Raw genomic sequence first — 24,062 nt, forward strand, 5'->3', positions numbered from 1 at the left:
AAGTTTGCCTCATTATAGTGTCTATAATGTAGTAGTCCAGAGTCCTTAAAAGTGTTTAAGCATTTTGAGAGCACCCAGTACAGTGTTTTCTTAGTATTTTTCACGTTCGTTAATTAACAACTTATTTTTGGAAAATTTCATATTGTCAGTGAAAAGTAACTGGAAGTATCTGGCATATTGTAAGAGAATGGTGTTATTTCCTCCAGAGGAAAATTGGTTTTCTCTGGTTCCTCTCTAGGTCTAGGTTCCTCTTCTGTAAAGTTCTTCATGGATTGTTTTGGACTAAAACAGCTAATAAGAATGATTATGAAACACTTGGCAAATATAAAAGTGCTGTATAAATGCTTAATAAGTCCCGTGCGTGCATTAACACTCCTGAAGTGCATACGAGTGGTTTCAGAGCCACTTTTTCGGGGCTGGTGTTTCTCATGTTAAATAATTGGTATTGTAGTTAATGATACAAGTTTTTTCGTATTTATTACGTTGGTGGGTGTAGTTTTAATTTCATTATTTAGAAATTGTAATAAAACCGTTACAGAAAGTTAGGCATGTAAAGGAAACTTTAAATTCATTGACACCTTTAAAAACGTTTTTTTTTTTCTTAAATGTTTACTTATTTTTGAGAGAGACAGAATGCAAGTGGGTGAGGGGCAGAGAGCAAGGGAGACAGAATCTGAAGCAGGCTGCAGGCTCTGAGCTGTCAGCACAGAGCCCTGTGTGGGGCACGAACTCAAACCACAAGATCTTGAGATCGTGACCTGAGCCGAAGTCGGAAGTTGGACCCTCGACCGACTGAGCCACCCAGGTGCCCCTCATTGACACCTTTTTAAAAAAATACCAAATGTATTCAAGATCTGAAGTTTGTAGGTTTGCATTTAGGGATTTATAGCTGAGGACTGAAAAGGTTCTCCTGGATTAAAAAAAAAAAATTGTATGTTTAATTAGTTTCTCGTGTAAGATACGTGTATGCAATATACCCAAACTTGTATGGATTAGAGACCTTTCCTTAAAAATAATACACTTTTCCTCAAACTTTTGAATCTCTATAAGGTAGTTCAAATAAGATCCTTTTTAAAGTTTTTTTCCCTCATTTCTTTAAAGTATGTGTATAGCGATGTGATTTTTTTCCTGCAGGATGTTTAGTTGTATGGGGAGAATAGGACTCACTTTGAGTGCTTTTCAGGTTTTGATAGCTTCAAGGGAAGTAGGTGCCCAGCTTTTCCTTTCTAGTGTTGGGAGAGAGGGATGTTTTATTCTTGTGTTGCTTGTCTTAGAAGGTGATTTTTAGTAATGTCTCTGCCCCATATCACAAATTACTAGTCTTGTTTCTGGTGTATTAGGCTGATAGGTTCATATTGCTCTCCAGATCTCCGAGTACTTTCATAAGTATTGGATTGAACTGTTTCTTTTATGCTTGCATATTTTTTTCCACGTTTTTATTTGGTAGAGTCTTAAATAAATGTCACTAACCCTTCTTCATGTGGTATGATGTAAGTGGTAAAGAACTTACTGTCAAATCCACAGTTGCCCCACACATTTATTGAATTCGGTTCTGAGTCTCTCTCTCACACCTGTTCTATCCTTGTTGTTGAAGCTAGGTGAATATTATTCTAGCCTATCAATGATCAGTGTCTTGACTTCGTGCTGGGAACTTAGTCTCTTCCCCTCCCCCAGTATTGAATGTGTGCAGATGGAGAAGTCGGCATAAGTCATGGGTTCTGGTCAACACAGGCCCGATTTACTAATCCATTGTGGAACTTAAACTCACTGTCGGAAAAATCCTTGTGCTGGGACACTTGTTATTAAACAAAAAAACATGGTCAACCTCTATGTTGCCAGCCGAGTATATTGTAATAAATACTTGTGTAAATACCTGTGTGTGAAGAAAGTGGCTGGGAAGAGAGGATTGGGCAGGGAAGTGGAGAGAAAAATCCTATAAATTGCCTTAAATGTAAACTTAGAAGTAGTAAGGTATCTAGTGAGACTCAAAATTCCATTACGAAGTAGAGCAGGAGTTGGCAATCTGTTTTTGTCAAGGGACAGCAAATATTTTAGGCTTTGCTGGACACATACTTAGTCTTGTATTCTTTGTTACTGTTTCACAGCTCTTTAAAAAAGTAAAAGCCATTCCTAGCTTGCAGGTGGACAAAAAGAAAGGGCTGGCGGTTGTAGTTTGCCTGCCCCTGAAGCAGAGCAACATACTGGCTATATTTTAGGTCTATGTTATGTTTTTATTTCGAATTAGCTTATATCATTAAAACACTAAGGTGTTGATTTTTTTTAATGAGATATAATTTATAAGAGAATTTATAGTTCCCTTATGATTTTAAGGGAAAAAGCTTCCCTTTAAGGCATGAGTTTTAAAAAAGTATTTTCAAAAGGTGATCCTTCTGCTACCTGCCTTCTTCTGTTTGTCCCACCTCTGTCCCACCACCCCCCAAAAAATACCTTGAGTAACTTCCTGTATTTGGGAAGTAAGAGGCACTAATTAGAATTTATGATTCAGTGTATTTCATTGGACTACATCCTCCTTTCCTTCCTCCTTCCTTCCTTCCTTCCTTCCTTCCTTCCTTCCTTCCTTCCTTTGCACACCAAGTCCCAGGCATACTGCTAGGTGTAAATTCTTACACTCCAGATTACATTACAGTGATGAGTGACTACGTAAGTATGTAAACAGTGATAGGAGATCTCTTAAGTTTAAACTTATTTTTTCTGTACATATTACTTCTGTACTCACCTTAACCTCTTGAGATTGTGAATTCCGTGAGGACAGCACAGCGACCATGATCTGCTTATCTCCTGCAGTGTCCAGTCATGAGGACTTATACAATAGTAAGAGCTTTGTAAATATTTAAATTGCTTTGTGTGTTCTGAAGGAATAACTGAAAAGAAAACGTGTGGGGGTGGGAATCAATTTTAATCACATTAAACTTATTTCTTGCAGTAGCCCTTCGGCGGTATCATCTCTTTTATAGATGGAGACACTTGGGCTCAGAGATGTTACGTAATTTAATTTAGTTAATGGTGGAGCCTGACTTGGAATCCAGGATAACCCACCTCCTTAGGCTTGGTTATTTCCTCCATATAGTACCTTCTCAGGTGTTCCACAAAGCGTCAGTAACAGAAACCATTCAGCAAGTGACCTGTGTGGTTACAATAGTCCTCACGCACACACGTTCATTAACGCACCCGAGCAAAGTAGACATTCTCTTGAAAAATCAGGTAGCATTTGATACCATCCAGTGAAATGTCTGTTACCTGCTTTCAAGTTCAGTGTTTGCATTTCTTCAAATTAATGTGTACTGGTTACTTTGCATGGTGGTCACAGAGGCTTGTACACTTCATTTTCCTCTTCTACTTAATTTGTGTTCTCTGCGGTAGTATTTATCACTTTTTCATCCGTTTCTCCCTTCGCTAGAGCTCTTCAGGACCCAGGCTCTGTCTTGATATCAGTTCCTGCGCCTAACATGTGGTACTTGCTGAATGAAGTGCAGACATTTAACAAAATAAAATGAGGTCAAAACATAGTCCCTCCTCATTTTTTTGTATGATTGATTAGGGGGGAATCAGGTAGGGAATCCCTCCCCCTTTTTTTAATGTTTATTTATTTTGAGAGAGAGAAAGCAGAAGTGGGGAAGGGCAGAGGGAGAGAGAGAATCCCAAGCAGGCTCTGTGTTGTCAGTGAGGAGCCAGACTCGGGGCTCCATGTCACAAAGTGTGAGGTCGTGACCTGAGCCGAGATCAAGAGTTGGAAGCTTGGGCGCCTGGGTGGCGCAGTCGGTTAAGCGTCCGACTTCAGCCAGGTCACGATCTCGCGGTCCGTGAGTTCGAGCCCCGCGTCGGGCTCTGGGCTGATGGCTCGGAGCCTGGAGCCTGTTTCCGATTCTGTGTCTCCCTCTCTCTCTGCCCCTCCCCCCTTCATGCTCTGTCTCTCTCTGTCCCAAAAATAAATAAAAAACGTTGAAAAAAAAAATTAAAAAAAAAAAAAAAAAAAAAAAAGAGTTGGAAGCTTAACTGACTGAGTTACCGAGGAGCCCTAGGAATCTTCTTGAGTGCTGAATTAAAGTATCATTTACTTAAAGTAGTTTTACCTTTTTCGATTATAAAGGTAATATACAGTCATTGTAAAACATGATTGTGTTGTTTTTATGCTATTAACTCCCCAAAAGGATGTAAAATTCTTCATAATTTCTTATGAAATGAGCTCACTTGAGCATTTCATGTGATTCATGGTAGAAATTTTGAAAGGTATATAGAATAAAAGTGGGGTTGGGCCAGGGGAGAAGAGAGTTTGTTCTGTTCATTTTGTAGCTTTGGCTAAAGTTTTTGGTAATTCTTGCTATATATAGTAAACCTTGTTGTTTTTTGTTTTTTTTTTTTTTTAAACATACAGTGTAGACTTGGCTTCAGGAGTAGAACCCAGTGATGTACCAGTTACATATAACGACCAGTGCTCATCCTGAAAAGTGCCCTCCTTCATGCCCATCACCCATTGACCCCGCCCCCATCAACCCTCAGTTTGTTCTCTGCATTTAAGAGTCTCTTATGGAATGCCTCCCTCTCTGTTTTTATCTTATTTTTCCTTCCCTTCCTTTCTGATCATCTGTTCAGTTTCTCCGATTCCGCATGTGAGTGAAATCATGTGATAATCTTTCTCTTATTTCGCTTAGCCTAATACCCTCTAGTTCCATCTGTGTTGTTGCTCATGGCAAGATTTCATTCTTTTTCACTGTCGGGTAGTATTCCATTGTGTTTATATTATGTACCACATCTTCTTAATCTATTCATCAGTTGATGGACATTTGGGCTCTTTCCATAATTTCGCTATTGTTGATAGCTCTGCTGTAAACATTGGGGTACATGTGCCCCTTCGAATCAGCATTGTTGTATCCTTTGGCTAAATTCCTAGTAGTGCGATTGCTGGCTCGAAGATAGTTCTATTTTTAATTTTTTGAGGAACCTCCGCACTGTTTTCCAGAGTGGCCGCACCAGTTTGCATCCCCACCAATAGTGCAGTAGGGTTCCCTTTGCTCCGCAACAGCTGTTGTTTCCTGAGTTGTTAATTTTTGCCATTCCGACCGGTATGAGGTGGTATCTCCTTTTGGTTTGGGTTCGTATTTCCCTGATGGCATGTTGAGCATCTTTTCATGTGTTCTGTTTGCCATCTGGATGTCTTTGGAAAAGTGTTCGTGTCTTCTGCCTAGTTCTTCACTGGATTATTTAATTTTCGGTAGTAAACCTGTTTTTAGTATGTTGTTGGTATGTTTTTAGTATACATACACTAAACCTGATATGGGGATGGCAACCATAACGTTTATGCCGTGAAAAAAACCCCATTTCCCTACTGATTAACCTAGATCATTAAAAGAAAAACAAATTAAGTATTGGTTTGGAAGCTAAGCCTAAGCTTCAATCACATTTTTTAATGAAGCTGTTAATTCTGATCTACGTTAGGTTTGTTGAAAGTAGGGAGATTATGACAAGCAAGTCATTGTGAAATGTTTTCATGATTAGCACATTTTGTGCTGGAAGGAAATAGGTGGGAGTAGTCAACCAGGAGCACTGGAAGCCAGCCTCAGCTCTGTCCCCACAATGTTCCTTCCTGCAGCAGCTTCCAAAAGGAGGAGGGGAAAAGGGTGCAAATTTCAAGCCCTGGGAAGATTGGGTGCTACTCTCATAGATGCTCCTGCGATTCCTTCAGAAGAAATCCACAGATGACTCTGGGTCTCCTGTCTGCAGCTTTTGGGATGGATGATGAGTCTTTCTTAGCAGACTCTGCTTCCTGGGCACCCTGTCAGAACCATCTCTGGTCACTGCCTTTCCTCTGGCTCTGGGATCAGCCATGAGGAAGTCTTAAAATGAGACCAGCTTATTGGTAGTTCAGTGAATGGGATGGGATCCTAATTCCTGCCTCTTCCTTTCTTAGACCTGCTTTGCATAGGTGTAACACTCTTTATGAAAAACAGTTTAATGCAGAACAAAATGTCTCCCTTTACTCTCATACCTTTAAGTGACTACCTCTCCAGAGGTACCTGGCATCTATAGCTTACAGTCCGTCCTTATCCCTTTCCCTAAGTGGCTCTGAGAAGGTTGGATGGACACCTTTTGCCCTTGAAAGATTTATCAACTTGAGCAAGTTACTGACTTCTTAGCATTTACTCCCTAAGACTGATAGCTGAGTTCTAATCATTCCTTATATTGTAGACCAGTTTACAGTTTCACATCTGATACATCAAAAATCTCAAAACAGTGTGTTTTAGGAGAATGAAACTGAGATTCAGAGAGATTAAATAACCTAAGTCACCCACCCATCTAATACTTTTGTTTTTTTCTGTGGATCTTGAACTGGTATTCAGATTCTGTTAAGTGATTCTTATAAACAAGTGCTTCTCATACTTTAACATGAATTCAGACCATCTGGGGATCTTGTTAAAAATGTAGAGGCTGAATAGATCTGGGGTGGGGCCCTCGATTCTGTAGTCCTGACCAGCTCTCAGGTGATGTCCATGCAGCTGGCAAAAGGACTGTGCTTGAAGTACCAAACCTCCATACCACAATTGCTTTTATTTTAGGTAAGCTTGCTAGATTTTTTTTTTTTTTTTTGAAGGAATGGCAATAGGATATCTTGTTTATATTGAAGATTTTAATTATTATGTTCTTAAATTTCAAAAGTAATTTATACTCAGAATTAAACATTTTTAAACCAAAGGGGATTCTTTTTAATTAAAAGAATATTTTTTAAGTTTATTTGAGACAGAGAGAAAGGAAGGGGATCAGAGAGAGGAAGAGAGAGAATCCCAAACAGGCTCCGTGCTGTCAGTGCAGATCCCAACTCAGGTCTTGATCTCATGAACTGTGAGATCATGACCTGAGCCAAAACCAGAGTCGGTTGCTTAACTGACTGAGCCACCCACGTACCTCAAAAGTGGGACTTTAAACAAAAATGGTTCTAGAATTTTTTTTTTTTTATTTGCTAAATTGTGGAGATTTTCCATGTTAGTACCACATATAGGTCTTCCTGAATTTTAAGGATTGTATAAGATTACATAATTAAATATGTTTACTGAATTCATATTAACAATCTTTTTGTTTGTTTTATTATTTCTTTAGAGAGCGTGCAGGGGAGGCACAGAGAGAGGGGAAAGAGAATCTTAAACAGGTTCCATGCTCAGTATCGAGCCCCTATGTGGGGCTCAGTCTCCCGACTGTGAGATCATGACTTGAGCTGAAATCAAGAGTCAGATGCTTAACTGTGCCACCCAGGCACAGTATTGATAATCTTCTAGGTTATTTCTGATTTTAAATATCAGAAACTGTGCTGTAGTGACTATCCATTTTGTGGTTTCTGAATATTTCTTTAGAATAAACTCCCAGAAATGCAATGTGCTGCGTCAAAGGACTCGCACGTCAAAGTTTTAAAAATATATATGCCCTCCAAAAAGTTTGCTTCCGACCACAGTCTTTGTCTAGTTTGTTGATTTAAATGATTCCTGGGGCACCTGGGTGGCTCAGTCGGGTAAGCGTCCAACTCTTGGTTTCGACTCAGGTCATGATCTCATGGTTCAGGGACGCTGATAGCATGGAGCCTGCGTGGGGTTCTCTTTCTCCCTCTCTCTGCCCCTCCCCTGCTTGCTCTCTCTCTTTCTCTTTCAAAATAAATAAACATTAAAAAATATATATGATTCCTTGTTATCTTAGGTGAAAATTATGGTGGATCTGGTCACAATCACACTTTTCCTGAACTCAAGCTATATGCCTGGTGCTGGAGAGTTAAAGATGAATCAGTGTACTCAGACTCTGGTGATGTAACTGGAGTCGTACAAAGGCTCTGGGAAGCCTCTGTGGGAATCATTAGGCAAACCATGACTTAGTCCCTGAGGACACGAGAAAGGGGACTGGGAACGGGGAGGGCTTTAGAGCAAATTGGTGCCTCTGCGATATCCTGAGCCACAGTTGCATCTCAATTGGGCCTGACATCCAAAAGCGATGCTAAAATCGTCTAATTTCTAGCTCATGCTGAGTATTTGGTTTGAAGTTGCACCAGTGAGTCCGGATAGAGATTTTTTTTTTTCCTTTTAAAAATAGGATATGTGTATAAAAACTGCATGTTTAAACTATCAGCACATGTAGTTTCTTTAATATCGTACATTGTGTTGGATGTATTTTTTTTGTGTGCGCAGTTAATGTGATAAATGAAAGTAATGAGATTGGTAATTAGTTGTAAGTGGCATAGTGTCTTTAATAAATAGTGTTGGGTGGTATTTGAGAAGTGTTAGGTAGTAATTACAGTTCAAATCCCTGAATGGAGTTTTGATAAATCAATAATGGAGAATAGTAATTAGAAGTAAAAGGCTTTTTTCTTGGGGTCGTTATCTAGTGATGATATGTTTCTTAAAAAAAAAAAAAAGTATAGGTTTCTGATTTCTCTTTAAAAAATATTTAAAAGCTTCACTGTACATTTATGCTTGTAAAACTTAAATCTCTTCAAGTTTCTGTGTTGATGAGTTTCTAAAACTTGAAGCTTTAAGAAAATGTTAAGAAACACTTAACAAGGCTTTAGCAATTAATTGATCATTCTCATTTATAGAGGCAGAAATTCAGATCCAGAGAGGTGAATAAACTTGCCTAATGTCAACAGAGCCAGTTAATGTTGGTCATCAGACTAGAACCCAGGTTTCCAGACCTGGTGTCCTCCCTGCTATATCTCCTGCTCCCTTGAGCAATATGGAGCCTTTTAAAACTGTAGTCAGATTCTACATGTTTTATGTTGAATTCAACATACTGAATACTCATTTAAAAAAAAATTTTTTTTATGTTTATTTTTGAGACAGAGACAGAGCATGAGTGGGGGAGGGGCAGAGAGAGAGGGAGACAGAGTGTCAGAAGCAGGTCCCAGGCTCTGAGTTGTCAGCACAGAGCCCGACGCGGGGCTCCAACTCATAGACGATGAGATCATGACCTGAGCCGAAGTCGGTAGCTCAACCGACTGAGCCACCCAGGTGCCCCTGAATACTCATTTTTAAAGTATAAAGCTTAATCACGTTAAAATATTTTAATGTTTATTTTTGAGAGCATGAGCAGGGGAAGGGCAGAGAGAGAGGGGACACAGAATCCGAAGCAGGCTCTAGGCTCTGAGCTGTCAGCACAGAGCCCGACGCGGGGCTGGAACCCACGAGCTGTGAGATGACCTGAGCTGAAGTTGGACGCTTAGCCAGCTGAGCCACCCAGGCACCCCTATCATGTTTTAACATATAAAAATGTTTGAAAAAACTTCCATGGATAAGTTGAGGTCTGTAGAGATAAAAATACTTAGTCATTCATAGTCCTATATGCTTAGAGTTTTCTGCCTAATTAGAAATTCACATTCCTTAGTGTTAGAAAGGAGTCTGTGTTCAGAGTAGAATTAGGTTTAGGCACTGTTCTTGGTACCTTTTCTCTTTTTATAAATTTAGCTATTTCCAAGCATAATTGTATTCCTCTTTATTGTGACCATAGCACTTTCCAAATTTTTTTCTATTGACCATTGAGCCTTGGCAGAAGCAAAGGGAGGAGCGAGGCCAATGAGAAAGCTATTATGAATGGGCTGTATGGCAGCTGTACAAGGATGCTGTTGCTTTCCCAGAGCTAAGCACGTTTCTTTTTGGCGTTGTTTTGAGTGACGCTGTAAATGTACAGGCAGAAGTAAACAAAAGGAAGCCATTTTTGCTATTGCAAGACTTGGAAGGCAAAATAAAGTTGGCCAAATGGAGGACACACTCAGCAGGAAAATATTTTATCTTTTTAGAAATTGGGGGGGGGGGGAATGTTTTTTAAGCTCAGAGTGTCCATTTATGCTTTAACTATGACTGCTAATTTAAAGTTCACTAAGTAGTAAAGGCAGGTTGTTAGCTTTTGAAGTTTGTTGACTATTGACTTGAATTATTCACAAAGCCTTTTTTGAACTTTTCCCCTAGGGATTATACATATTTAGGGTGTTTCTAGAAGATTTTAACATCAAAAGGGTAGGTCTCTATGTTTTCTTTATGTCTGCATTAGTGTTAAAAACTCAAGAGCTAGTGGTAGAATGCTGATTTCCCTGGTCATTGGAGGATTCATCTCAAAAAGATCTTGAGAAAAGCAGACATTTAATCTACAAATGATCTTTACAAGGTCACATTTGAAGGAGGGACAAATAATACTTGTGGAAGGTACATGGTACCAGCTTGAAAATGCAAGCAAATCAAATGTTTTGGAGACATTTTTAACGGATGATATTTTAAATCTGGTATGTTATGAGAAGTGATATATTTTTCAATTAATTGTCATAAACATTTATTGATTGCATATTATAGGTTGGACATTGTATGTAAGACTAAGCAATTTTATTTTCATTTTGTTAGAAGGAAGCATGTCTTTTTTCCAGAGGTATTAGGCTAATATTGCATTTTAACCTAAGTTCTGTGAAGTTAATGCATTTACTTCTCTTTTTTTTCACATTTATTTATTTATTTTGAGAGAGACAGAGACAGTGTGAGTGGGGGAGAGGCAGAGAGAGAGGGAGACAGAGAATCCCAAGCAGGCTGTGCACTGTCAGTGCGGAGCCCTATGTAGGGCTCGAACTCATGAAACTGTGAGATCATGACCTGAGCCGAAATCAAGAGTTGGACGCTTAACCGACAGAGCTAACTAGGGACCCCAGTGCCCATATCTTTAAATAGGGAGACCATGTGGGTTGGTGTGTATCGCCCTGGATATAAATGGAAACTCTTATTGGGAGCTCTGCTGGATTTGTGCCTTTGAAGGAGTGGTGGTTACTGTAGCTTTTGCAGATCGTAGGTTACCCTGTTCTCGGGTGGCCTGCTGCCTTTTCTTTATCCTTTGGTCATCAGTCAGAGAGCATGCAGGATTAGGAAGTTGGAGTGGCGTGAACCAAGATGGTAGAAATAATGGTACCAGTTCCTGGGAGTCATCAAAGGGTGATGTGTTCTCTCTCACTCATCTTCGGTACATAATTCCTGCCTACCCTGAAGATAAGCCTGGTCAAGGTGTATGGAAATGGGGAGGGGAACTAACCTATTGAGTGCCTACTTTATTGGAAGTTATACAGGCCTTTCATAAGTGTTTATTGTGAGTAGGTATTATCTCTGTTTTTGCAGATAATTTTTTAATTTTAATTGAAAGCTTAAACATTTTTAATTTTTTAAAAATTTCATTGAAAATTTAAAAAGCCTGTATTTTAGGCTTTATTGTAATATCTCCTTGTTAATTCCCTCCCTCTTCCACATCTCTCTCTTGCTCTCTCTACTTTGCTGTCTCCATTTTAGTCTCACTGATGTTTTTATTCTTCAAACAAATCTAGACCTGTTTCACTTTTGGACTTAAAGATGACCCGTCCTCTGGGCTCCTCTTCTGCTGATACTACCTGGCCAGCTCCTTTGTGTAATTTCAACTTTTAGTCCAGATTCATCTCAGAGAAGCTTTCCCTGTTACTGGCCTAGAGGAGTTGTTCAGCATATTCTTACTATATTACTCTAATTCTTTGCATTGAGTGTGCTGTTTTTCTTTATATTGAAGTATAATTGACATGGAACATTCTGTTAGTTTCAGGTGTATAACATGATTCTGTGTTTGTATACATTACCGAACGATCACCACAATAAGTATAGTTACCATCTGTCACCATACAGAATTACAAACCTGTCCTCACAAAAATTTTTTTCTTACAATGAGAACTTGTGCGATTTACTCTCTTAGCAACTCTCAAGTATGCAGTACAGTATTATTGACTGTAGTCCCCAAGCTGTATATTACATTCCCATGACTGAAGTTTATACTTTTTGACTCCCTTCGCTCATTTTGCTGACCTCCCAATCCCCCCTCCCCTCTGGCAACCATGAATTTTTTTTCTCTGTATCTATGAGTTTTATTTGCTTGTTTTATTTTTTTAGATTCTACATGTAAGTGAAATCATACGGTATTTGTCTTTCTCTGCCTTACTTCACAGCAGAATACCTTCAGGGTCCATCCATGTTGTCAAAGACGGTGAGATTTTATTTTTTTTTATGGCTGAGTAGTAGTCTCTTGTGCATATATACCACATCTTTTCAAGTTCTTAGTTCATGATTACACTTTTTATTTTATTTTTTAAACATGTTTGTTTAGTTATTTTGAGAGGGAAAGAGTGCGAGCAGAGGAGGGGCAGAGAGAGGAAGAGAGAGAGATTCCCGGTTGGCAGTGCAGAGCCTGATTCTGGGCTCAATCCCGCGACCCATGAGATCATGACCTGAGTTTAAATCACAAGTCAGACACTTAATTGACTGAGCCACCCAGGCACCCCCTACCACGTCGTCTTTATCCATTTATCCATCAGCGGACACTTAGATTGTTTTCGTATGTCGGCTCTTGTAAATCATGCTGCAGTGAGCATAGGGGTACATGTATCTTTTCAAATTAGTTTTTTGTTGTCTTCAGATAAATATCTGGAAGTGGAATTATTGGATTCTATGGTAGTTCTATTTTTAATTAAAACAATTTTTTTTAAGTTAGAGAGAGAGAGTGAGCGAGCAGGGAAGGGCAGAGAGAGAGGGAGAGAGGAAATCTCAAGCAGGCTCTGCACTGTCAGCACGAAGCCTGATGCGGGACTTGAACTCATGAACCGTGAGGTCATGAGTTGAGCCAAAACCAAGAGTCAGATGCTCAGCTGACTGAACCACCTAAGTACACCTCTATTTTTAATTAAAAAAAAAAAAAAAATTTTTTTTTTTAAATGTTTATTTATTTTTGAGACAGAGAGAGACAGAGTATGAACAGGGGAGGGGCAGAGAGACAGGGAGACACAGAATCGGAAGCAGGCTCCAGGCTCTGAGCTGTCAGCACAGAGCCCGACGCGGGGCTTGAACTCACGGACTGTGAGATCACGACCTGAGCCAAAGTCGGATGCTTAACCGACTGAGCCACCCAGGCGCCCCATATTTTTAATTTTTTAAGGAACCTCCATACTATTTTCCATATGACTGTGCCAATTGACATTCCCACCAAGAGTGCATGAGGGTTCTCTTTTCTCTACATCCTTGTCAACACTTCTTTTTGATACTAAACATTCTGACAGGAATATGGTGGTATCTCATTGTGGGTTTGATTTGCATTTCCCTGATGATTAGTGATGTTGGTCATGTGCCTGTTGGTCATCTGTATGTCTTCTGGGGAAAAATGTCTATTGAGACTTTTGCCCACGTGAAAATCAAGAGTTTTAAAAAAGTTTTTTTGTTGAGTTATAAATGTTCTTTATGTGTTTTGCATGTTAACCCCTTACCAGATACATGATTTGCAAATATCATCTCCCATTCAGTAGGTTGCCTTTTCATTTTGTTGATGGCTTCCTTTGCTGTGCAGGAACTTTTCAGTTTGATGTTGTACCATTTATTTTTGCTTTCTTGCCCTTGCTTTTGGAGTTTGATCCAAAAAATCCTCATCAAGACCCATGTCCAGGAGCTTGCCACCTGTATTTTCTTCTGGGAGTTTTATGGTTTCAGGTCTTAGAACTTTGTATTTTTTTACTTCTTTTTTATAGTTTATTGCCTGATTGCTCTCCGATTCAGGCATGTCGTCTTTTCACTTCTTTATCCCAGTGCTTGGCATATATTTATTGAATACGTGCACTGAGAAAAGTCAAAACCATCAGGAACAGCCTTCAGCTTACTGCCTTCATATCTCTGAGTTTATCTCTGAACCTGCCCTCCCTGCCTTTCTTCTGTTTTAGAGGAAGGAGGTAGCCTTTCTTTTAATGGTGTTTAGTGTTTCTAGCTGTGTGGTAGATCTCATTCCCTGTTGTTTGCCAGAAACCTTAGCTTTTCGTTTATCTTTTTCTCTTCTGATTCTTTCTACATATAAATCATGTCCAATTTTCTCTGAAAATAAAACCCTTTAGTTATAGACCTCTTGTAGTCTTTGTTGGGTCTTGATCTCTTAGTCTTATTGTCAGACTCTCCTACCTCCCTCCATGGACTAACCTAAGGAAGCTCTCATTTTAGTTTTTATTATAAATATACTGTAAAAATATATTCTGAATTATAAACAACTGACTTACAAATGAGGTTTTGGAATGTAACACTTGTAAATTGGAGACTGTTTTATTAATATGAGTTCTTGCTGTTAGCATATAGTTGTCTTCTGAGGTAGAGTTTTTTTTTTTTCTTGGCTGTGTTGTTCCCTTTTGGCTTAAACCTTTGATAGGATGAGCAGCTTCCTAAAACACTGTTAAAATATTCATACATCAGATATTTATATTGATGCAGCTTGTGTTGATTTGGTAGGGTTCTATGGGACTATTTTTCAAGAGTTCAGGAAATGGTGTACAGAGAATAGCACACCTACCTGGCTTTAAAAATGTATCGACTTACTCATTGTTTGAAGAGTCACTGATGATTAGTTATTAAATGGGAATTTTACAGTTATTCTAGATGGACCTCATGTTTCCACTTCTGGGGCACCTATCCTAAGGAAATAATCTAATGTACAGAAGAGTATCATGCCCAGTGATGTCCATCACAGTGATACTTGGAGCAGTAAAGACTTGAAAACAATGTAAACGTTAGAACAAATGGGGGGGGGATGTTTGAGATATGTTATGGTATATCCATAGAATGGAATCATTTAAACATCACAAAAAGGTTTATAATGAGCTTTTGTTGACTCAAGGAAGAAATCGGTGTTTTTAAGCGTGAAATAAAAAGCAAGATGTTACACTTCTCTCCTCCGACTGGTACACAATGTTAGGTAAGTTTCAAACCAAATATTGCTGATAATTAGAAAAACCAGAAGACCCTCAAGAGCTGTGAAGGCAGTAAGGAATTACGAGGCCAGGTTCTGGAAGATACGGAAAGCTCTGAGAAGTTTGTCTGATGTTTGAGGCTACCTTGCCCATGAGGTCGTGGCTGATTCTGGAAGCGACCGTTGAAAGGCTGAGTAGACTTTTCAAGATACAGATGTCGAGGAAAAAAAATTGGAATTACAGCCTGCCAAGGTAGAGGGCCTTGGGAAACTCTAGGTTTTGGGGTTGGGTCCCTCAGGGCCTAAATTGTAGGAGTAAGGGTGAAACGGAAGTAGACTAGTCTTTATAGGGACTAGAGTCCAGTTTTTCAATCTGTTCGATTCTGGATTACATGAAGGTGGTCTGGGATTCCTAATGTCCCCAGCCTTTTGTCTGCCAGAAGCAAAAGTAAACCCTTTCTGAATAACATCATCCGTGGCCTCCGGTTGTCTCTATAATTCTTTTTTATAATTTTTTTGATGTTTATTTCTGAGAAACAGAGACAGAGTGTGAGTGGGGGAAGGGCAGAGAGAGAGGGAGACACAGAATCCAAAGCAGGCTCCACACTGTCAGCACAAAGCCCGATGCGGGGCTCGAACCCATGAACTCTGAGTTCATGACCTGAGCTGAAGTTGGACGCCCAACCGACTGAGCCACCCAGGCACCCCTCTATAATTTTTAAAAAATGTTTATTTATTGAGAGAGAGAGAGAGAGAGAGAGTGCGAGTGTGCACATGAGAGGGGGAGGGCAGAGAGTGTGGGAAAGAGAGAATCCCAAGCAGGTTCTGTACTGTCAGTGCAGAGCTCAGTGCGGGGCTTGATCTCACAAACCGTGGGATCGTGACCTGAGTTGAAATTGAAATCAAGAGTTGGACACTTAACTGACTGAGTCACCCATGTGCCCCTCTATAATTTTTTGTATACAGTGTCCAACATTTCAGTAAAAAATAAATAGACATATGAAAAGACAAAATGCAACTGGAAACCAAAAGGAAAAATTGACAATAGAAATATACCCATAGGACAAGCAGAGATATTTGAGTTATCAGTCATGAACTTAATAAATCTGTGATTAATGTGTTAGAATAATTAAAGATAAAATTGGTAACTTTGAGATTTGAAATAATGAATTAGAAATTCTGAAACCGAAAAACATAAGAACTGATGATTAGGAACTCAGTGAATGGGTTTAATAGCAGATACAAGTGAAGAGAAAATTAGGAAAGTGAAAGATAAAAAAATTCAGACTAAGGCACTGAGAGGCAGAAGGATGGAGAAGACCGAAGAGTGTAAAGGACAAATGGAATATGATGAAAAGGTCTTTATGTATAAGTAATTGAAGTCCCAGAAAGAGAGGAGAAAGGAAATGGCACAGTAGCAATTACAGGTGTGCCTTGTTTTATTGTGCTTTGCAGATACTGCATTTTTTTTTTTTTTTTACAAATTGGGTTTGTGGCAACCCTTTACTCCATTATTCCAACAGCATTTGCTCACTTTGTGTCTTTGTCATATGGTAAATTCCCCCAATATTTCAGACTTTCTTATTTACATTTGTTACGGCGATCAGTGATCTTTGATATTCCTATTCTAGTTTTGGGGCACCATGAACCACACCCATGTGAAATGGTGAACTTTTTTTTTTTTTTTTTTAAATAAGCTCTATGCCCAATGTGGGGCTTGAACTCATGACCCTAAAATCAAGAGTTGTGTGTTGTGCTGAGCCAGCCAGGTGCTCCTAAAATGGTGAACTTAATTGATAAATGTGGTATGTGTTCTGACTACTCCATTGACCAGATTCCTCCTCTCTCTCCCTCTCGTATGGCCTATTTCCTGAGATACAACAATATTGAAATTAGGTCATTTAATGACCCTGTAATGGCCTCTTAAGTGTTCGGGTAAAAGGAAGAGTGGCAGGTCTCTCACTTTAAATCAAAAACTAGAAATGATTAAGCTTAGCGAGGAAGTCCTATCTAAAGCTGAGATAGGCTGAAATCTGTGCCTCTTGCACCAGTTAGCCAAGTTGAGTGCAAAGGAAAAGTTACTGAAGGAAATTAAAAGTGCTACCTACTCCAGTGAACACACAAATGATAAAAGCAAAACAGTCTTACTGCAGATGGTGGAGAAACTTTGAGTGGTCTGGATAGAAGACCAAACCAGCCCCAACATTCCCTTAAGCCAATAAGAGGGTGGGGGAAGCTGCAGAAGAGAAGTTTGAAGCTGGCAGAGGCTGGCTCTTGAGGTTGAAGGGAAGACGCTGTCTCCATAACACAGAAATGCAAGTTGAGGCAGCAAGTGCTGGTGTAGAAAGAAGCTGCAGCGGGCTATCCAGAAGATCTAGCTTAGATAGTGAATGTGGCTGCATTAAACAAGTTTTCAGTGTAGATGAAACAGCCTTCTATCAGATGAAGACTCCGTCTAGGACTTTCATCAGTGGAGAGAAATCAGTGCCTGGCTTCAAATCTTCACAGGGCAGGCCGACTCTCTTGTTGAGGGGCTAATGCAGCTGGTGACTAAGTTGAAGCCACTGCTCATTTACTACTCCAAAATCCTAGGGCCCTTAAGAATTTTGCTAAATCTACTCTGCTTGTGCTCTGTAAATGGAACAACAAAACCTTGATGATAGCACAACTGTTTACAACATGGTTTACTGAATATTTTAAGCTTACTGTTGAGACCTACTGCTCAGAGTAAAAAAAAAAAAAAAAATTTTCAGGGGCGCCTGGGTGGCTCAGTTAAGCATCCGACTTTGGCTCAGATCATGATCTCACAGTTCATGAGTTCAAGCCCCGCATCGGGCTCTGGGCTAACAGCTCAGAACCTGGAGCCTGCTTCAGGTTCCGTGTCTCCCTCTCTCTCTGCCCCTTCCCCACTTGGTTTTTCTCTCTCAAAAGTAAATACTAAAAAAAATTATTTCAAAATATTACTGTTCATTGACATTGCACCTGGTCACCCAGGAGGTCTGATGGAGATGTATAAGGTTAATGTTGTTTTCATGCCTGCTAACACCGCATTTAATTAACACCGATTTTCAAGTTTTACTGCTCAAGAACTACATTTCATAAGTCTATAGCTGCCACAGATAGTGATTCCTCTATGGATCTGAGCAAAGTCCATTGAAAACCCCTGGAAAGGATTTACCATTCTAGATGACATTGAGAACATTCTTGATTCATGGGAAGAAGTCAAAGTATCAACATTAACAGGAGTCTGGAAGAAGTTGATTGTAACCCTCATGTAGACTTTGAGGGGTTCAGGACCTCAGGGCAGGAAGTAGCTGCAGGTGTGATAGAAATAACAAGAGAACTAGTTGGAGAAGCAGAGCCCAAAGATGGGACTGCATGGCTGTAATCTCAGGATCAAACTTGAACAGATGAGGAGTTACATCTTACAGAGGAGCGAAGAAACTGGTTTCTTGAGATAGAATCTCCTGGGGAAGATGCTGTGAAGGCTGTTGAAATGGTAGCAAAGGATTTAGAATGTGACATAAACTTAGTTAATAAAGCAGTGGAAGGATTTGAGAGGACTGAAAGATTTTCAAAGAATTTCTACTGTGGGCATAATGCTATCAAAGAACATCTCCTGGTACAGAGAACTCAATCATGAAAGGAAGAGTGCATCGAAGCAGCAGACTTCACTGTTGTCTTAATTTAAGAAGTTGCCATAGCCACCCAACCTTCAGCAGCCACCACCCTGGTCAGTCAGCCGTCAGCATTGAGTCAGGACCCTCCACCATCAAAAAGGTTACAACTCACTAAAAGCTTAGGGGATGGTTGGCATTTTTTAGCAATAAAGTATTCTTTAATTAAGGTATGTACGTTTTTTAAGACCTAATACTATTATACTGTTAAAAGACTATAGTAGAGTATAAACATGACTTTTATATATACTGGGAATCCAGAATACTCATTTGACTCATTGAGATGGATGCTTTATTGTGGTAGTCTGGAATCGAGCCTGCAGTATCTCTGAGGTATGCCTGTGTAGTTTGGATATAGGTACATTTAGACGTATTCTGTGTATTTCAAATATATTCTTTGATTCTGTACATGTGTTTTTACTCTTTGTACGATATCTCGTGAACAAGTTCTTATAAAGTGGTAGAATTTAAGTAGCTTTTGTATGTATGTGGTTAATGCTTTTTATCCTGTTTAAAAAAGTTTTCTCTCTCATGAAGTAATGAAGATAATTTTCTTCTATTATCTTTTCAAGCTTTATAGATATGCCTTTCACATTTAGGTCTATAACCCACATAGTTCTTTGGTGTTTTGTTTTTGTTTTTTTGCTTTTTTATTTATTTATTTTTGGGATAGTGTAAGGTGAGGGTTTAGTTTGATTTTATTGTTTTTCTATATGGATACCCAGTCGTCCCACTACTATTTTTGGAAAAGACCAGTCCTTTGTGATAAGTGAAGGGTCTGTATACGTGTGGGTCTGTTTCTAAGCTTTTCTGTCCCACTAATTTATTTGTTTTTCCCAGACACAGAAAAATCCATGTAAGTGGCGAAGTACAAAATAAGATGGTAGGAATAAATACAGATTTATCGGTCATTGTAACAAATATAAAATGTACTAAACTCACTAGTTAAAAAACAAAGGTTGTTACCTTGAGTTTTAAAAATACAGCTACCTGTTCTCTAAAAGAAACCTATATAAAACATCAGGACTCAGAAAAGTTGAAAGTAGAAGATGGGAAAAAGAATTATCAGGCAAATTCTGGAGGTCATTTATATGGCAAGGAATGGCGTCTCGGTTCAGCTGCATGCTTTACTGGGTTCAGGGCCGCTCTGCTCCCTCACCCCAGTGGTTGTTAAACTCTGACCTCTGCATTACTTCCCAGGGTAGCCATGTGTTTGATTTTATATAGAGAGGGGGAGGGGCAGAGAGACAGGGAGACACAGAATCCAAAGCAGGCTCCGGGCTCCGAGCCGTCAGCACGGAGCTGAATGCGGGGCTTAAATGATGAACCGCAAGATCGTGACCTGAGCCGAAGTCAGACGCTCAACTGACTGAGCCACCCAGACGCCTCTAGCCTGCTGTGTAATTTCTGAACCGTTAGTCTCTTGTACGGTTTTAAGAACCCACCCTTCCAGGGGAACCACTAAAAATGGAAAATCATTGTCCACAGGCAGGGGTGTTACAGATCATCTCTTAGGGTCTTGTGCATTTTTTTATATTTCTGCAATCGAACACATATTTTGTAACTTTTTTTTTTTTTTTAACTTGAAAAAGGATATTGTCCTTAAGATCCTCCCAGTAATAGCCCTTCTTTTCCATTTGTTGCAGGTGGTGCGGTTGTGTCAGAACCCAAAGCTGGCGCTAAAGAATAGCCCACCTTATATCTTAGACCTGCTGCCAGATACCTACCAGCATCTGCGCACTATCTTGTCAAGATATGAGGGGAAGATGGAGACACTTGGAGAAAATGAGTATTTTAGGGTGTTCATGGAGAATTTGATGAAGAAAACTAAGCAGACCATAAGCCTCTTCAAGGAGGGGAAAGAAAGAATGTATGAGGAGAATTCTCAGCCTAGGTAATGGCAAATACCACACAAATACTTATTCAGGTCTGTGACTGCCTGAGTGGGTGACACACAGAAGTAGTTGAATTGGTTTTAATATTTATGTCAACGAGAATGCAACGTTGACATTTGATTTAAAAGTGTGCCGTTATTATGTTTATTTTTGAGAGAAAGAGAGGGAGAGACAGTGTGAGCGGGGAAGAGGCAGAGAGGGAGACACACAATCCGAAACAGGCTCTAGACTTCCGAGCACAGAGCCCAACGTGGGGCTTGAACTCACAAACCGTGAGGTTATGACCAGTTGGACATATTAATTCATCTAGAACAAGTCATAAAAATGTAAATTCTACTTGAACTTTTTAGGTAGTAAATTACTCTCCAGGAGTGACATGAATTAGGAAGGACGGGGTTAAGTTGGCATGTGTGACGACTGAAGCAGTAACTTACTAAATGGTATCCTTGTAGCCTACGTGCCACTCCTTTGACTCTGTTGGCTTAGATTCCAGGAACCCTCATCTCTCACTTAAAATTTTACCCACATCATTATTCGTATTACCTTTACTATGACAAATTACTCAGGTTTGGTCCAGAGTACCAGTCTTTTCTTGTTAAAAAGATCTCTGGCGATTGAATTCAATCTGTGGGAACCTTTGTAACTCCTAGGTTTATAGGAACGTGAACTTTGTTCCTTTAAAATATTTAAATTTTATGACTTTTGTTAAAATAAAACCCTGACTATGTGGGCTATAGCTAACTGGTGATTTTGTATTGCTAAGTTTTTAAAAAATAATTTTCCTTTATTAGGTGCCAGAACTTTAAAATTTAGTTTTAACATCTACAGTGAACTAGGTTCTAATTGTAGGAGGTGAAAAGGGGAGTTAAGCTCTCAATTGAGTACTGTGTTAGATTGCTTAATAGAGATATGGACAAAATGCTGTGTGAACACAGTTTGGCCTAGCAGCATCAGAGAATTTGGCACAGAGGAAGTGTTATTTGAGCTAGGTTTTAGGAGGGCAAGTAGAAATTTCCTAGTCAGTGAAATGAAGAAAAGGCCTTTAACACAGGGGCGTGAAAACATAGGCTCTGTATGTTGAAGGAAAGGTAGCAGTCTACTTTAGCTAGAATTGGGGAAGATAAGTGAGCTGGGAGTACAGGGTGAAGTCAGGTGGTAACTGTTCTATTACTTCTAGACAGTCCCCTATAGATCATACATACGCTGCCATGATTTTTAAGATTTTTTTTAAAGAGCACTGTTACAGTGAAATTATAGATTTTCCAGTCTTAGAGCATACTGAATATTTAACTTTTTTTTTCAATGTTTGTTTATTTTTGGGAGACAGAGACAGAGCATGAGTGGGGGAGGGGCAGAGAGAGAGGGAGACACAGAATCTGAAGCAGGCTCCATCCAGGCTCCAAGCTATTGGCACAGAGCCCGACGTGGGGCTCGAACCCATGAACCGTGAGATCATGACCTGAGCCGAAGTCGGACGCTTAACCGACGGAGCCACCCAGGCGCCCGTTAACTTTTTTTTTAAACAATGAAATGTTCATCTCTGAGTGGCAGTATGGTGTACTAGTTAAGAGGATGGACTCTGAAGCCTGTGTTTGAATTTTAACTTGGCACTTAGCTCTTTGATCCCTCAGTTTCTTCATCTGTAAAATGAGATAATAGTAGTACTTTCCTTGTAAGGTTGTTGGGAATTACTGAGTAAAGGTTGAGAGCTTAGGACAGTGATTGGCACAGTGAAAGTGATAAGTGTATTAGCTCTAATTTTAATCATCTTCCTCATTTTCTTCACTCTAAACATAGCTTGTTGTACAAGGCTGAGTATTCGTGACACTGCCAGATCCTAATGAAGTATATAGACCGATTTGTCCTAACTGAATGGCCTCATACTATTGTTTCAAGTTCTTTTGCAATTTTTTTTTTTAACCCAAAGGCCATGAGGTTTTTACTTTTTCCTTTTGTTTGTTTAAACAATGTGCACCACGATGGTTCAACAAGGAAGCAAATGCTATGAATACGAAAGCTGCAGTTGGCAATATACCCCATCTAGAACCCAGGGAAGGTGAATTAGACAGAAGTGGTAGTCATTCTAGTTAAACAATCAGGTAACATCATGACGAGTCGGTTTGCAGCATCAAAACTGTCCATTTAAGTTTCTTTCTTCTTAATGATCAGAGGTCCCACGTTGTCTCAAGTCTCTTCATTGCGTTTGTGTGAATCCATCACAGACTGGGAACTTTTTGGACCTCCAGCAGTGGCAGTACACGAGCTTTTATTTCCCAAATCTTCCATGTCAAAAGCATGTACTACCTTAGGGTTGTCTTTCTGGATGTGAGGGTTCACCATAGATTTGTGGGATGATCTTTTTTTAATGTTTATTTATTTTGGGGTGGGAGAGAGGGACAGAGACAGAGTGCGAGCAGGGGAAGGGCAGAGCGAGAGGGAGTCACAGAATCCGAAGCAGGCTGCAGGCTCTGAGCTCCAGATCCCGACGCGGGGCTCGAACCCACAGACTGTGAACTCACGGCCTTGAGCCGAAATCGGACGCTTAGCTGACTGAGCCACCCAGGCGCCCCTTGTTGGATGATCTTTAATGTAAAATCTTTTGTGAGCCAGATAATCCAGTCGCAGCTGTACTGGCAGCAATAGTAACTGCTGCCATCCATTCACCTCGCGTGCTGGAAGTCAGACACGTGGTGCTGCTGCTTGCAAAGCGTGTGCACGGGACACTAAGCACAAACGGGCTGTCACAGAGGGCCCTCGTTTGCCTTTTTTTTTTTTTTTTTTTTACTTTACTGTTAGTGTGCCTGATACTTTACCCCAGTATTCCTGGGGAATATCAGTTTTATTCCCCATAATATAAAATTTTTAATATACTATGGGATTAATACAGCAAGATTTGTACAAGTTATATGTAAAGTGAGAATAAATTTCAGTTGAGATACAGTTTTTTTTTTTTTTCAATGAAGGAAAATGGCTTTACTGTATGACCTTTGTGATCTGTATTTTGGTTTCTTAGAGGCTTTTTTTCCTAATCAGTTTTGGGGTTTTTTTTGTTTTTAGTTTATTTTGAGAAAGAGAGAGAGAACGAGTGGGGGAAAGGCAGAGAGAAGATGGGGGACAGAGGATCAAAAGCGGGCTCTGTGGGGGAAAGGGAGAGAGAAGGTGGGACACAGAGGAGACAGAACAGGCTCTGCGTTGACAACAAGGAGCCTAATGTGGGGCTTGAACTCCCGAACCGTGAGATCATGACCTGAGCCGAAGTCAGATGCTCAGCTGAGCCACCCAGGCGCCCCTTCCTAATCGGTTTTTTATTTTTTTAAAGTTTATTTATTTTGAAAGAGAAAGCATGAGGGGGAGAGAACCCCAAGCAGGCTCTGCACTGTCAGCGAAAAGCCTAATGCAGGCTCCAGCCCACGAACTGTGAGATCATGACCTGAGCGGAAGTTGGATGCTTAACCGACTGAGCCACCCAGCGTCCCCCAATCAGTTTTCACATTGAGATGTTAACATATCATAAAATCCACCCTTTTAAAGCATGGAATTCAGTGGTTTTTTTATTATGTTCACAAAATTGTGTCACGTCCCCGGTGTCTAATTTCAGAACGTTTCCATTCCGTCAACAAGAAACATCATACTCATTAGCAGTCACTCTCCGTTCCCCACTCCTGCTCCGTACCCCTGAACCCCTGACAATCACAATCCTTTCTATCTCTGAAGATGTGCCTGTTTTAGGTGTTTTACATAA

General features: G+C 39.9%; 1 protein-coding gene across 3 annotated transcripts in view; it reads left to right on the forward strand.

Moving 5' to 3' along the window:
• CBL (Cbl proto-oncogene) overlaps positions 1 to 24,062 on the forward strand; it is an 84,331-nt gene that overhangs the window by 1,507 nt on the left and 58,762 nt on the right. For all 3 annotated transcript variants that reach the window (XM_042905948.1, XM_042905949.1, XM_042905947.1), the window contains exon 2: positions 20,072 to 20,319. In XM_042905948.1, coding sequence (XP_042761882.1) covers positions 20,072 to 20,319 — 248 coding nt within the window. The remainder of the gene's footprint in view (positions 1 to 20,071; positions 20,320 to 24,062) is intronic.

The sequence above is a fragment of the Panthera leo genome, chromosome D1 (assembly GCF_018350215.1).
Source record: "Panthera leo isolate Ple1 chromosome D1, P.leo_Ple1_pat1.1, whole genome shotgun sequence".
Lineage (NCBI taxonomy): Eukaryota > Metazoa > Chordata > Mammalia > Carnivora > Felidae > Panthera > Panthera leo.